At 36.5% G+C, this 13463-nt stretch overlaps 1 protein-coding gene across 1 annotated transcript in view; it reads right to left on the minus strand.

Annotated features, from left to right (window-relative positions):
* The window catches only part of LOC147856455 (vacuolar protein sorting-associated protein, putative (DUF1162)), a 45100-nt gene that overhangs the window by 15343 nt on the left and 16294 nt on the right, over nt 1–13463 (minus strand). Inside the window, exons 4-17 of the mRNA XM_087329916.1 lie at nt 13067–13181; nt 10182–10976; nt 9734–10091; nt 9211–9665; nt 8726–8855; nt 8504–8628; nt 7718–8355; nt 6670–6784; nt 6462–6578; nt 3237–3340; nt 2981–3138; nt 2851–2906; nt 2550–2760; nt 23–475 (exon numbers count right to left, since the gene is read on the minus strand). Coding sequence (XP_087186042.1) covers nt 23–475; nt 2550–2760; nt 2851–2906; nt 2981–3138; nt 3237–3340; nt 6462–6578; nt 6670–6784; nt 7718–8355; nt 8504–8628; nt 8726–8855; nt 9211–9665; nt 9734–10091; nt 10182–10976; nt 13067–13181 — 3830 coding nt within the window. The remainder of the gene's footprint in view (nt 1–22; nt 476–2549; nt 2761–2850; nt 2907–2980; nt 3139–3236; nt 3341–6461; nt 6579–6669; nt 6785–7717; nt 8356–8503; nt 8629–8725; nt 8856–9210; nt 9666–9733; nt 10092–10181; nt 10977–13066; nt 13182–13463) is intronic.

Below are 13463 nucleotides of genomic sequence, written 5' to 3' on the forward strand. Positions count from 1 at the left end.
AGTCATAAAATCCAGCACTTACCTTCTGAAGCAGCACTTAGATTTACTGTAATATTTGACTCAAGAAGATTGTACACACGTATTGTCGGAAGAATCACTAGTTCTAGCTGTTCTTGGAGGGTTGCACCTGAGCCAGCTGCTTGGTATTTATCATTATCTTTCATAGATGTCAATGGAATAAGCCTCCGCGTGATCTGAACAAACAGATGCACTCCACGTAAACTTTTTTCATGACTCTCATCTATTCTTGTGCTACATAAAACTGTTCCAAAAGAATGCCGAGAAGTACGGCCTTTGATAGTTTTTGTCAGACCATACTTAAGCTTCTCAAGGAAACCTGAAATACGGAATGGTTTCAGTCCCTTGATATCCTCTGACCACTCAAACATGGTTTGCTTGATGTCTTCATCAGCTGAAGTATGACAGAATCCAGGGACAGAGGACGACGCTGGGCGTATGGATAAAAGGTAATTCCCTGCAGGAAGCAAGACCCATGAACATTGTGAGTTCACACATCAGAATACTGAAGTACAAACTACTATGAGCTTATGCTTGAAGACTTCTCGTATTTGAGATAATGGGACTTCCAAAGTGCAGTCTCAATCTTGGAGGGCCAGATAGTTGCTGACACGTCACAGACAACTGTACACAAAGAATAGCAGCGAATCTTACATCATATATCTGGATTCTAGAAGCATCCAGAAGCGTAGAAATTTAACTTCTAGTTTTAGTACCCTAATGTAGACCTACTGTAACCCAAAACCTTAGTGTTTGCTTCCCAGAGGGTAAAATTCCTTAGCTCTTAATTTGTACTAGTTGGGATGAGCTATAAATGAGTATTGTGAAAAGCAAGTGAGAAATTCTTTGATATTCAGGTTCATAACAATCGGAGCGGTTTAGTTTGGTTCAAGAGTGTCAAACTCAAACCATTTAAAACTGAACCGTTTAAAAAAGTGAAACTTAAACTGAACCAAACCACGAAACTGTTAAAACTGAACCATTATAAAAAAATCAAGCCCAAACCAAATGGTTTTAGAGGTTTTCAAGTTTGGTCAAAATTCAAAATTAGACAATTTTTCTTAAAATATCAAAATTAGGCTTTAAAATGAAAAGCTTGTTCAAAAGAATATTCGAGAAAATAATCAACTGTCAACCCTAAACCATCAAACTGGTTAAACTGTTTAAACGACAATTTCAAACCGTTTAAATCGGAAATTGTTAAGCTGATAAAGGCTAAAATCGAACCAAACTGAACCAAACCGTTGACACCCCAAACCTGAACTGGAATCGAACTGAACCATTTAAACTGTTAAGCCATGGTTCACAGCTCAGTTCGGTTCAAACCGAACCATTGCTGATTGCTAATTCAGGAGTAGAAAGAAGACTCTAAAAGACCATATAGCCTAGTAGACTTCACCAAAATTGCAAAAGAATGAACGAAAGATATATTAATATCTTTTACGGGGCCAAAATGGCCTATAAAACCAATCAAGAGATTACATCATAAGTGTTGTCTCATCTTTGAGAACAGCAAATCAAAATCAAAAAAATATTTCTAAGTAAATATAAAAGTAAATAAGATAAAGTGAGACTAAAGAATCTGGTTTTCAGCACATGTAAGATTCTCAAGTTAGATATATAATAGCTTTTCTCTTCAAAAGAACACTAGCATAGGTTGATCCAGAATGGAGAGGCCTCCAAAGCGAGGGAGGCGCCTGTGATGGCGGGAGATAATGGCCTTTATCTATGGATGAGAAGGGCGGTATAGAAACAAATGATAGCCTCCTAAAACTAAATAACTTGAAATGCAGAAAGAAAAAAATAGTCTATGAGGCCAGAATAGGTTATGAGACCAAATGAGAAAGAAAGATCAGAGACCTGACCAAGGTTACAAAGAAAAAACAAATGCTAGCTTCCTAAAACAAATTGTCTACGAGACGGAATGAGAGATGAAATCTTAAAATTTTGTCTCGTCTTTGAGAACAAACCAAAATAGATATACAGAAGTTACCAGAGAATCACGTTAGCCAAGGCAGAAGAAAGAAAGAAAGAAAGTTCTATCAATGCCTTTTAAGAGGAGACTACAAGACTGTGCAAGAGATTACGGTTTTAAATGGTATCTGGTATTTGACAGCAACAAAAAAATACATGTGACTACATATAAGGTATTAATGAATCTAGTTATTTAAATACTTAAAATTCTGAACTAAGATGGACTTTGAAAATTTGCCAACATGGGCAGCTCCCAGATGGAGAGACTCCAAACTGAGGGAAGACAGCAAGAAAGCAATATTATGAAGAAAATAAGAAGGCAAAACTACTAGCTAAAAACTGAAGAATGTATACGATGTGCATTCAGAAATTAAAATGGAAACCTATTTTCAGATGGAAGAATGTATTGCCTCGATCTGAATTCCAACCATCAATACGATCCATAGCTAGTACTGAAATTTATTCAGGAAGGTGGAAACGTGATGTGCCTCTTCAACAACTAAGCAGAAAAAACTAGTGTTCTGTCATGCACACGCTCCTGCCAAAGATAAAAGTACCTAGATTAAAAGATGATAATGTCTTTCTTTTTTCCCCTTCCATATTCATCGCATTGAATGCTCCCACCGAATCATCAATTGCATCCCCTTTTTTCAAAATGACAACCACACCATCATTATCATTGTTTGACCTGCGGCATCGCAGCTCCAGCACAAGTCCGCTGGCATTATAAATGCGTACCATTGGCGATACAGTCATGAGAATGCCGTTCTGCACATCGGTATTCCAGAAAACCTATTAAGGAAGAATCCAATTACAAGCAAATAGGAAAAGAAACAAATGAGTCTATTTTCCTTCAACCTGGCTTTCATTAGATACATCAACCACAAGTATAGGTCCAGGAGATCTTCTACGTCCTGTTCAAAAGTTGAAATAGCATGTAATCAAGGAGATCAAATTTCAATCACAATCATAGACTCTTAATGGGTACCTTTTTTGCTTTCTACTCGTGTCCGAACAGCTGTAGTTCTTGGATCTGTTAGAGAGAGATCAACAGGAGAAGAAAGGCCACCTTCTGCATCCTCGAGATGTAAAGAGACAGATGATAATACTTGTGTAGGAAACAAATCTCTTCGGGAGGTCATATTCCTTATCACCAGACACAATTTCCATAGAAACTTATATATTCATATTCTTTTACAGAAACAGAAGCCTGGAATAAATATTTTGTGAGATCATAAAGTTACCTTATAAGAAAAGTATCTGTTTTTCCGGCAGGAATTCTCATAGTCCCTTTCAAGTTCTTGTCATAAAAGGTGCAGCAAAGTTCAAGTCCTGTCTGATTTTCAACCTGCACAACATCTTCATACAGTGAATTAGAGAATTTATCCATTGTTTGACTGCATAAGCATGGGAATGAGAAAACTTACCAGCACCATCTACGACATAACATAACAGTGCCACCTTCTATCCATAATCTTCTAGTGTAGCACGGGTATACTGCCATCTTGAGAATTTATAACATGCAAGGAATTCACTCAACTGATAAAGGTCTGAACCCTACCGCACATATGACCACTGCCTAAGCAACCTTATACATCAACATGCTGCCATACGGTGAAGATATTTTCCTGGGCTATTTTGTAATTTCTAAATATTGTTTTTGAGTTCTTTAGTGGTCATTTGCATTAATACACACATATATAGGCCATAAGTGAATGTATCCATATCCATAAATACAGATTCAAATTGAACTAGTTCATTTTTCTTTTACAATTATTTTATCTTGAATTCCCATTCCATTCCCCCTCCCAAATTACTTGGCAGTGAAGCTTGTTGAGACCATGGTCATGGACTTGAAATACCATCAACACATGTTAAGAGGTAAGCTCTCTTCAGTATAGCAGGAGAAAGCCAGGTAATTGATTCAGTCTAGAAGGATCAAGGGTTTTGCGTCGATATACTAACTCGGCGGATTTGTAACATTCACCATGCTAGAGAGACAATGTTAACCATAGTTTCAGGAGTTTCTTGCACAAGGTGGTATTAGTATGTAAGGGTTTCTTCTTTTGCATATATCTGGAATATCAGAACAAAGATTGGGGCATCAAAATTCTAATTGCTTCAGCATGGACGATGGAAAGAATGAAAGATATATTAACGCCTTTTAGGAGGCCAAAATGGCCTATTAGACCAAACCAAAATAAATGTAACTAAGTAAAAAAGTAAATAAAAATATGAGTGACTGAAGAATATGGGAGGAGATGAGTCTAGGTCTCTCAACCTAAGGCTTTAATCATACATTTCATAAATATGGAAAAGAAAAACGACTCCCTATCCAATAGAAGGGAACTCAAGGGCAACAAAATATATTAACATTCTAGCTCAACTAGCACACCACAAAGAAAACAGGCCACAAGTGCTTGATGAAGGACGGGATGGCAGGATTTTATTACAGAGAACAAAGTTGCACGATGGTGTATAGCCTATGCGACCTCCCGCATGAGAGCGCAGAATCGTAACAGTTCTTTGAAGACAAGTGCTAGTTAACTTGAAGATACCTTCAAGAACACAAATATTGCAATGTACATAGAGACACACCAGTGCACTACCAGTAAATTCCCTGCCGCACAGAGACACATCAGTGCTCTACCAGTAAATTCCCTGCTGGACAGGGATGTTGATGGGAGTCAGTATTCCGTTGTCAGCCACACATTCTGAGAAGCATTACAGGCTCCAGTGGTGTGGCTGTCTTGTACAAAGAGGATCTCCATGATAGAGTTTTTGTTTGTGCATAAGGATGTCAGTGCATGTTATGTGCTGGTATGAATTCACAGAGGATCTTAGAAAGTTACATTGCAACTTGCTACTTTAAATCAGCTTACTCAAGGTTGGTACCTCAAGAATCACTGTATTTTCTGTTATACAATGATATTGTAGAAATTGATAGTACACAAGATATAGTACTATTAAAGGGCTTGAATGCACATTCACCCCATGATGAACATTTTGAGAGGGCAACAACTTCAACTCCAATGTCAAGCCAAAACCTGATGGTTCGTTATTCACACCATTTAGTTTTATGTAGCTCAGAGGAGAAAGGATTTTTTCTTATGCTTTTTATTTGTGACATGCTTTCTCTTCTAAAGATCTCTAGCATAGGTCGATCCAGAATAGAGAGGTCTTCAAAGAAAGAAAGATATATTAACGTCTTTTAAGAGGCCAAAATGGCCCTATAAGACCAAACAAGAGATTACATCTAAGTGTTGTCTCGTCTTTGAGAACAACAAATCAAAAAAAGAAGAAGTAAATAATACTCTGTAAATATAAAAGTATAGAAGAGACGGAAGCACCTGCGATGGCGTGAAATAATGGCCTTAATCTATCAATGACAAGGGTGGTGAAATCATTGTCCATGGGGCTGGGACCTACGTGCAAGACAAATTGCTATTGCCCAATCTATTGTAACCCCTTTGTTATGTCCTTTTTGGGAGTCCATTTGTGAAGCCCTTAATTGATTTGTAGCATCAGTAGGAGTGATGGCACTAGAGAAAGTTGTGATTGTTCTTTGTGGATAAGCTTGTGTAGCTGTACTATTGTCCTTCAATAACTTTTCCCTATGTCTCTGGAGTTCCAGCAAGAAAAGTCCTAGGCACCATTTGTCCTCATATTCCATTACCTTGCAATGGCCCAAAGCCTTGTTTAAAGAGGCAATGGTATCTCCCTCTTATTTCATAAAAGACACTGCAGGGACAAACATAGTGGTCTTCAGACTGTACTCCTTGCTGACACAATTGGGAAATTCTTTCTTCTAGAGGTATTCGTGCATATCTGCCTACCTCAATCTCTAACTGATGTGATGAAGTTCGCAGCTGCCCTATCACACTACATAGCAGAGGATAGATGTATGTCTATATAAGGTGGTCTATGATGAATCCATCTTCCGATGTGTGTGAAAAGTGTCTTATAGTGGGCCATCTTCATACTGAGTGTTACAAGGGCATCGTGACCATGAAGACATGGTCTATACAATTTCTAAAGACATCTTCTTCCACACAAGGGTACAAGACACAATCACAAATTACAGACTTCTATAGGTTCATACCACTACCAAGTGTCACCAAACAAACTTGTGACACGATTCATTATGCTTTTCAATAAAGAATGGTATGCTGACAAGAATGAATTGCAAATTACAGACTTCATGTGGTTCGTATCACTACCTAGTGCAACCAAACAAACAAGTGTGACACAAGATTCAGCATACTTTCTGATAAAGAATAGTGCACAGACAAGAAACAATCATGAATTACAGACTTTTAAAGGTTCATACCGCTACCTAGGGCCACCAAATAAACCTGTAACACAAGATGCAGCATACTTTCCGATAAAGAATGGTATGCAGACAAGACAACTTGAAGCATTAATGTGTTTATTAAAACATAGAGTTAAACTACTGAATTATCACTTACCAAGCAACGACTAGCAGAGATAGGGGAATGCTTCAATGTGTAGGGACCAGAAATGTTTAGCTCTCCAATAATAAAGAGTATCATATCGAGTGAGTAGTCACTTATGACAGCGTCTACCTGGGAAATATAGAGAGTTTTTTGGTTATGTTAACAGGTTGACAGTATAGTAACAATGATGAGTTATCTCGTGAAGTGATGTTCACATTACCCTATCAAACCTAACAAATAAAAATGCTGAGGAATTAGGTTTTGGAGCTTTGTCATTCATGTTCATTCGCATGTGGTAGAATATTTCTGTATCAATAGGTTGAATTACCATTGACCTGTAATAAAAAAAAGTTCATTTAATGAGCTTTAAAGTGACTAAAGCATAACCTTCATTTTCAGATTTTCAAACCAATCAGATAAATATGCGGAATGCATCAGAAAGATGGAAATAATGACTTTTAAAAGGCCAAATGGCTTATAAGAAATTACATCTTAAAATGTCATCTCATCTTTAACCTACATTCATGCACATCGCAATTGCCAGATCTATGTAACCCATTTTTTATGTTCTAGTTGAGAGCCCACTTGTGTAGCCCTTATGGACTTGTAGCATGTGGAGTCATGGAGCTAAAGAAAGAAGTGGTGGTTTTCTGTTGATGAACTATCATATGACTCTAGGACCAATCTAAGGAAAGAGTGACTAGGAATACTTTTTTTGCTTCAAAAAGGGGGGGACTATTAACTGTGCCATAACAATTGCCAAGTATCATGATTCTAAACCAAGTACATAAGTAGGATATACATCACCAGCATGAGAAAAATCAATACTGAGTGGGCATGGAGCAGATGATATGGCAATGAGAATCTCACTCTCAAACTTGATAAATATATCTTCATAAGTGGATTTACGCCCAACTATCGCAGTCCAACCAAATGCCTACTGGCAGACCCACGGAGTACCTCTGAGACTAAGGTTGAAAAAACGTCAAAAGTATGATTTGTGTATGTTTGATGCAAATATGCAATACTGCACATGTTTGAACTAGGATTTTGGTAAAACCAAATATTTGTTCAAATTAAATTCATAGTACGCAAAAGAACTGCAAATTCATAGTAATAAAATCATTATAACAATGAAGTTTTACGTAGATTTCATGAATAATGATATGCAAATATTGGCTTTTTTTCAGAAGAATTCCTTTTAGTGTACTTCAAAAGTTATATACTAAAATTAGGTTATCTTTCAATGAGAGGCGATGAAGAAATACCATCTATTGACATGGGCTTCGAAATATTCAAAAATCATCTTGCACTCTCCCATCATCCTTATCTTTAATGGAAGTATATGTATAACAGATTTGACATTTTCTAGGCGCCCTCTAAGCAATGGATGGATATGTTTCCCATGTCCTGTCTCATGTAAAAGCATAATTGACGCTCTGCCGACATTTATCTCTATCTTTGGAACACTGACCAATACAGAAGGATTGAGTGTCTCTAACTCTTCAGAATTTCCCTTGAAGCTTGGCAATCTGCCCTCCTCACTTGCTTTAGTATCTGATCTCAAGATTTTGAACTTAAACAGACTTCCAGGTTTCTTAACCATCATTGGACTTCTGTTAGCTAAGGTTAATCCTTGTTTGCTCTTTTGATTTATAAGATACACCCAATTCTCATATCGAATATCATATTGATCTATGTCCACATCATCTGCTCTTGCTGAATTTTTGTGTGGTAATGCTTGCCAAAGCTCCCACGATCCATCATGTATGCTTGAGATATCAGCTAGACCAGATCCAGGATGATAATGTACTCGAAAACACTCACCATCAGCATTCTTCGCACCAAGCGACAGCAGCGAGAACCAAGATGGGGATGAATTCATTTGGTGTTTGCTGTATTTGACCTAGAAATGGGAACAACTAATGAAATTACTAAAACACAAGATAACAATCATAAATGGAACATATACTGGATACTCAAGTTAAACAAGAAATCCATGCCCTCAGGTATCATTTTTATAGATATCATAGACAAAAAGAACAATATTGAACCTTGAAAAGTGCCTGTTCACCAACGAGACTATAATGTAACACCCCAGTCAGCCGATAAGTATTATCTGTCTTTTCCACAGCCAGGTACAAATGTTCATACACGTCCTTGACAGCCACAATGCAACCTTTTCTTGTAACAATGAAATAAAAAATAAGAAACTATCATGTCCATGTTGGTTAAGCACTCTAAATTCTTAAGAGTATACTTTAGAGACTCCTTACCATCTGGGATTTCATATCGATAGCTTGAGAACCGCTGGGGTGTTGGTTGCATACTACTCAGTGTCTTCAGAGGATCTTTTCTGGGATGCACTGACAAACTAGACAACGGCATAACTAGAGCAAAAATCAGCTGCATACCATGCAATATATGGATCAGTCCAGAGAGAGCACAGAGAATATAGAAGATAAGATGAACTTGCTAAACACTCTTTTTCTTGTACTTGTAGTACATAAACACCATTAAGTTTGTACCATGACGTCAAGACAAAATTAGACACTTAAGAGACAATCTCACTAAATCATATACAGCATTCATCATATAAAGAAATGTTAACACATGTAGATGATTCAGCATGTAGGTTCAACATCTTGAATATAACGTAACATGTAAACAAAGTATATTGTATTCCAGATACCTTTCCAACAGCAAAATTATATTGCAGATCAATGTATATCATGTCAAATGAGAATCAGAAATCATTTACCTCCAATTCAGCTGTTGTTATCCCAATATCAATGCCAACAAAAGAGCAATAACCCTTCCAGCCATCATCTGATACAGACCAACCTGAAGTCTTTCTTTCTATCTTAGAAGAAATTCTTAAGTTATCTAGGATATAATTATCTTTCTTCTCACTATCAATTGGCTTTTCATCAATGGTTTCTAACTCAGGAGGTATATTCTGAAAACTTCCGTCATCATGATCCCTGAAGAATGATGATGACTCTCCCAACTCTTTCGATAGCTGCATACTAACTGACTTATCATTCAACCCAAATTTAGGGACATAATTCACTTGACCAGTATTAAGTGATCTTTCTGATGAAGCCTCTAGGCTGCATATAGAAATTTGTGTGGTATCAAAGTCGATAACTCTACCATTAAGATCACCCTGAAGTTTTGACATTGCATCAACCTCAAAAAACAAGCCTCTTAAATCTGCAACATGCAAAAATTAGTTTTAGACAGACACATATTCCCATGATTGTATGTTCCAACTTAAATACCTTTGCCTGTAGATGTAAAATTTGTTTGTGCCAGTAGTAAGCACATCTTTGAAATCTCAACAGAGAAACCTCCTGTTAACCATGGAAAATTATTGAAGAATGTTTTCTCATGTATGTATGATTTCCCCAGCATTGAGTTAAGATCTTGCTCTATTATCTGCTGCTGATTTTGTATCTTTTCAGGAGTCCATAATGAACCTTCAAAACAAGTTTGTTCCGCCAAAACTCGTTGGTTCGAATTGGATGGCAATACATTTTGTGTGTTATAATTTCTCAGACTACTCAGAAACGAGAATATCAGCTGGATTTCTTTTAGCATGATTGACAATGCCTCTATATTCAAAACTACCAAACCTCCCTGTGAGAAAAGTTATTGAATATGTGAACATCTTTTATGAAGCATCACCAGAATATAAACTTAAAGCTGCCAATTATTGTATTCTGCTACCTTTGAAGACATGATGAAATTCTCATAATCACTTGATAGAACAATGCTTATTAAGATATTTTTGGTGACTGATACCCTTGATAAGGTTCTATTTATCACATCGATTCGCATGCCATCTGTTAGATACAGATTCCTGACTTCAAACTTTGCTACCATCTCAGTTCCAGCAGATTGCAATTGAAAATCCGTATTGGGATAGCTTTCAAGAGGATACCAAGGTAGTATAATGGTGGCAGACAGTTGTTCAACACAAAATTGACACAATACAAGAGCTACAGATCCATTTATTTCCAAAAGTGGTACCTTAATAGAGTCTTCACTCCCCTCATTTTTCAATTTTTTATTTACAAGCTTTATGATGGAAAGATTTGTCAATGCAAGCCCAGATGATAGAGATAACTCGCATCCATCCCCCCAAGAGAATTCTGCCCATAGTTCTTTTAAGAGAATACACACAGATTTCTCATCTATTTTTGTAATTTCTAGCTTCTTCGAATCACCTAATGCTACATTTTCCATCTCCTTCATTTTTTTTTTAAGCACTAAACTACTATCACGAATCTCTTTCTGGCTCTGAACAGCATCAGCATTGGTACTTTTGCCACCTAATATACACTCCAATCTTTCAACTTCAACCTTCAAGCAAAGACCAAAATATAAGGGAATAGTATGCTTTGATGTTGAAGCTTGATGGCTGAGATCAACAATCTCCACCGGTAATTTATTTTGTAAAGATTCATGCTTGTAGTTCCAATATGAAAATTTCTCAAAGAACCTAGAAATAGCTATTGAATCCTGCAGCAGCAGAAAGAAAAAAACTTATGCATAAATAAAAGAAATATTCTCTAAATTATACTCAGTAGTTACAGATAGTGTATTAATATACATTTTATTAGAACCACTTTCCCCCACATTTAGACAATCACTACCAATTTTTTCCTTAATAGAGTTTTCCGTTATCATTGTATTATAATTAAAGAGATTCAACGTGCTTGGCATTGGTGAATACAAACTGGGTCATACCATAATATCTGGTGTCAGACAAAAAAGTGCATTTTCCTAACATTGAGAATCAAATAACCAAGTTTGCAAAATAGATTAAAGAAAGAAAAATGAGGTAGGGTCCACTTTAAAGAGATTCAACATGCGTGGCATTGGTGAATACAAACTGGGTCATACCATAATATCTGGTGTCAGACAAAAAAGTGCATTTTCCTAACATTGAGAATCAAATAACCAAGTTTGCAAAATAGATTAAAGAAAGAAAAATGAGGTAGGGTCCACTTTAAAGAGATTCAACATGCGTGGTATTGGTGAATACAAACTGGGTCATACCATAATATCTGGTGTTGGACAAAAAAGTGCATTTTCCTAACATTGAGAATCAAATAACCAAGTTTCCAAACTAGATTAAAGAAAGAAAAATAAGATAGGGTTCAGTACCCAGAGTTGTAGTAGTTGCAGTAAAACAATGACTATATAATGGTATTTTTATTTGTTTGGTTATATAACATTATATATAATCATATAGCTGCTGATATCCTGATAGAGTCTAAGTAATTAGAAATAGAATACTATAAAAGAAAAGTCTGATTTCAAAGAAAACATAGCTTAGTACAAAATACCATGATTAAAAATATTATCTTTTATACCCTTCCCGGCTACTTATTTTTTAATAATAAAAACCAGTATAGTTTATGTCTCTAAGAGCTAAAAATTCATTGTTTAACATCATGATGTGATTTTACGGAATTTTTTCAATATAGATATGGAAGCCAACTAAACCTATTTAAATTGAAGTTATGGGTACTGCCAGACCTCTAACTTTATTAATTGAATTGACAAAATTACCAACAAGGTTTGTCAAGACAAACTCGCAACCCGAATTCATAACCCAAGCTCCATACTACTGGGACAAATTCGACCTTAAAGCCTATGGCAGAAGATTAGCATGTAATGGGTTCTATGATATTTGTCAACAATCACGAATTTGCAGGAATCAAACAGCCAAACTTGACCTCTCTAATAAAGACAAGCTCTGTGAAGGAGAATATTAAAGGTCCAAATATTATGACAACAGATAAAGCCCTGACAAGGTAGTTACTAGTGAGGATGCTAATTCTGAATCCTGGTCCAGTCCATGAGTGCTCCCACTGAATCCTGTCTTACTGTTGCTCCCAGATCGCCCTGTCCAAATGATCCCTTTCACTGCTCACTGGTCTGCTGAGCCTGCTCCCCTCTGACTGATTCCAAAGTTTGAAGGCTTTACCTTTTTTGTTTTTCTGTTTGGATCAGGCATCTTGGAAAAAACTTTCAAAGGATAGAGATATTGCCACATACATAGAAACACACCAATGTGAAGGCATTCATTTACCAGAGATACCGAGGATTCGATAGGAATGAGTCTATATCCTCCACTGTACAATATAGGGGGGGCACTAGAGGCTCTGGTGATGTAGCATTTATATACAAACTAGAGCTACATGTCATTTAGGTGGTACACAAAAACCAATAAATGTATCAAAGAAAGTTATAACTATTACAAAGAGACAGCTCAGGATTCTATGATGAAATTATTCTAGCACAATCATCACAATATTATATAGCCTAAAATTATTCCAGACTGGATGGGCGCAGCATTTATGTACAAACTAGAAGAATAACATATAGTTCAGGTGGTAGACCCAAACCAATAAATCTATCAAACAAAGTGATGAACCTTGCAAAGAGAAAACTTAGAATTCTATTATGAATTTACAGAACTTGGGTGCAGCATTTATGTACAATGATGTTATCAATTATGATGTTATCGATGAGTTGAAAGGGGGAAGTAATGCAAGTGAACTACTCTATAGCAAAGCTGAATTTAACAAAGAATGCCATACCTGTAATATTATTTTTATTTCGTCCAGATGCATAGCTATTGGTATTGATGAAAATACAATCATTGCTGAAGCTGACATAATGTCATTCATTCCAGAAGCGGAAAAAAATTGGTCCCTGCAACAGGAAATGTTCATAACAGTTACAGCTATGGAATATTGTTTAGCAAAAGATATTGAGGCCATCATATAGAGACCCAAGAGAGAGGTTATGGGATGATAGACACACAACTTGCGGTGTATTCTCTCATAGTGATGTTTTTCCAACACCACTCCCGTAGCAAGGTCGCCTCAAGTCTTCACAACAGCTTGCTAGGAGGGACATACTTCACATTGGTTGCTCATTTGGAGTGAATCCCAAGGGTTTGGTACATACTATACACAAATAGCATCCTTCTAA

This window comes from Azolla caroliniana, unplaced genomic scaffold (genome assembly GCF_043228905.1).
Source record: "Azolla caroliniana isolate FFs.n. ecotype wild unplaced genomic scaffold, voAzoCaro1.0.p SCAF_13, whole genome shotgun sequence".
NCBI lineage: Eukaryota > Viridiplantae > Streptophyta > Polypodiopsida > Salviniales > Salviniaceae > Azolla > Azolla caroliniana.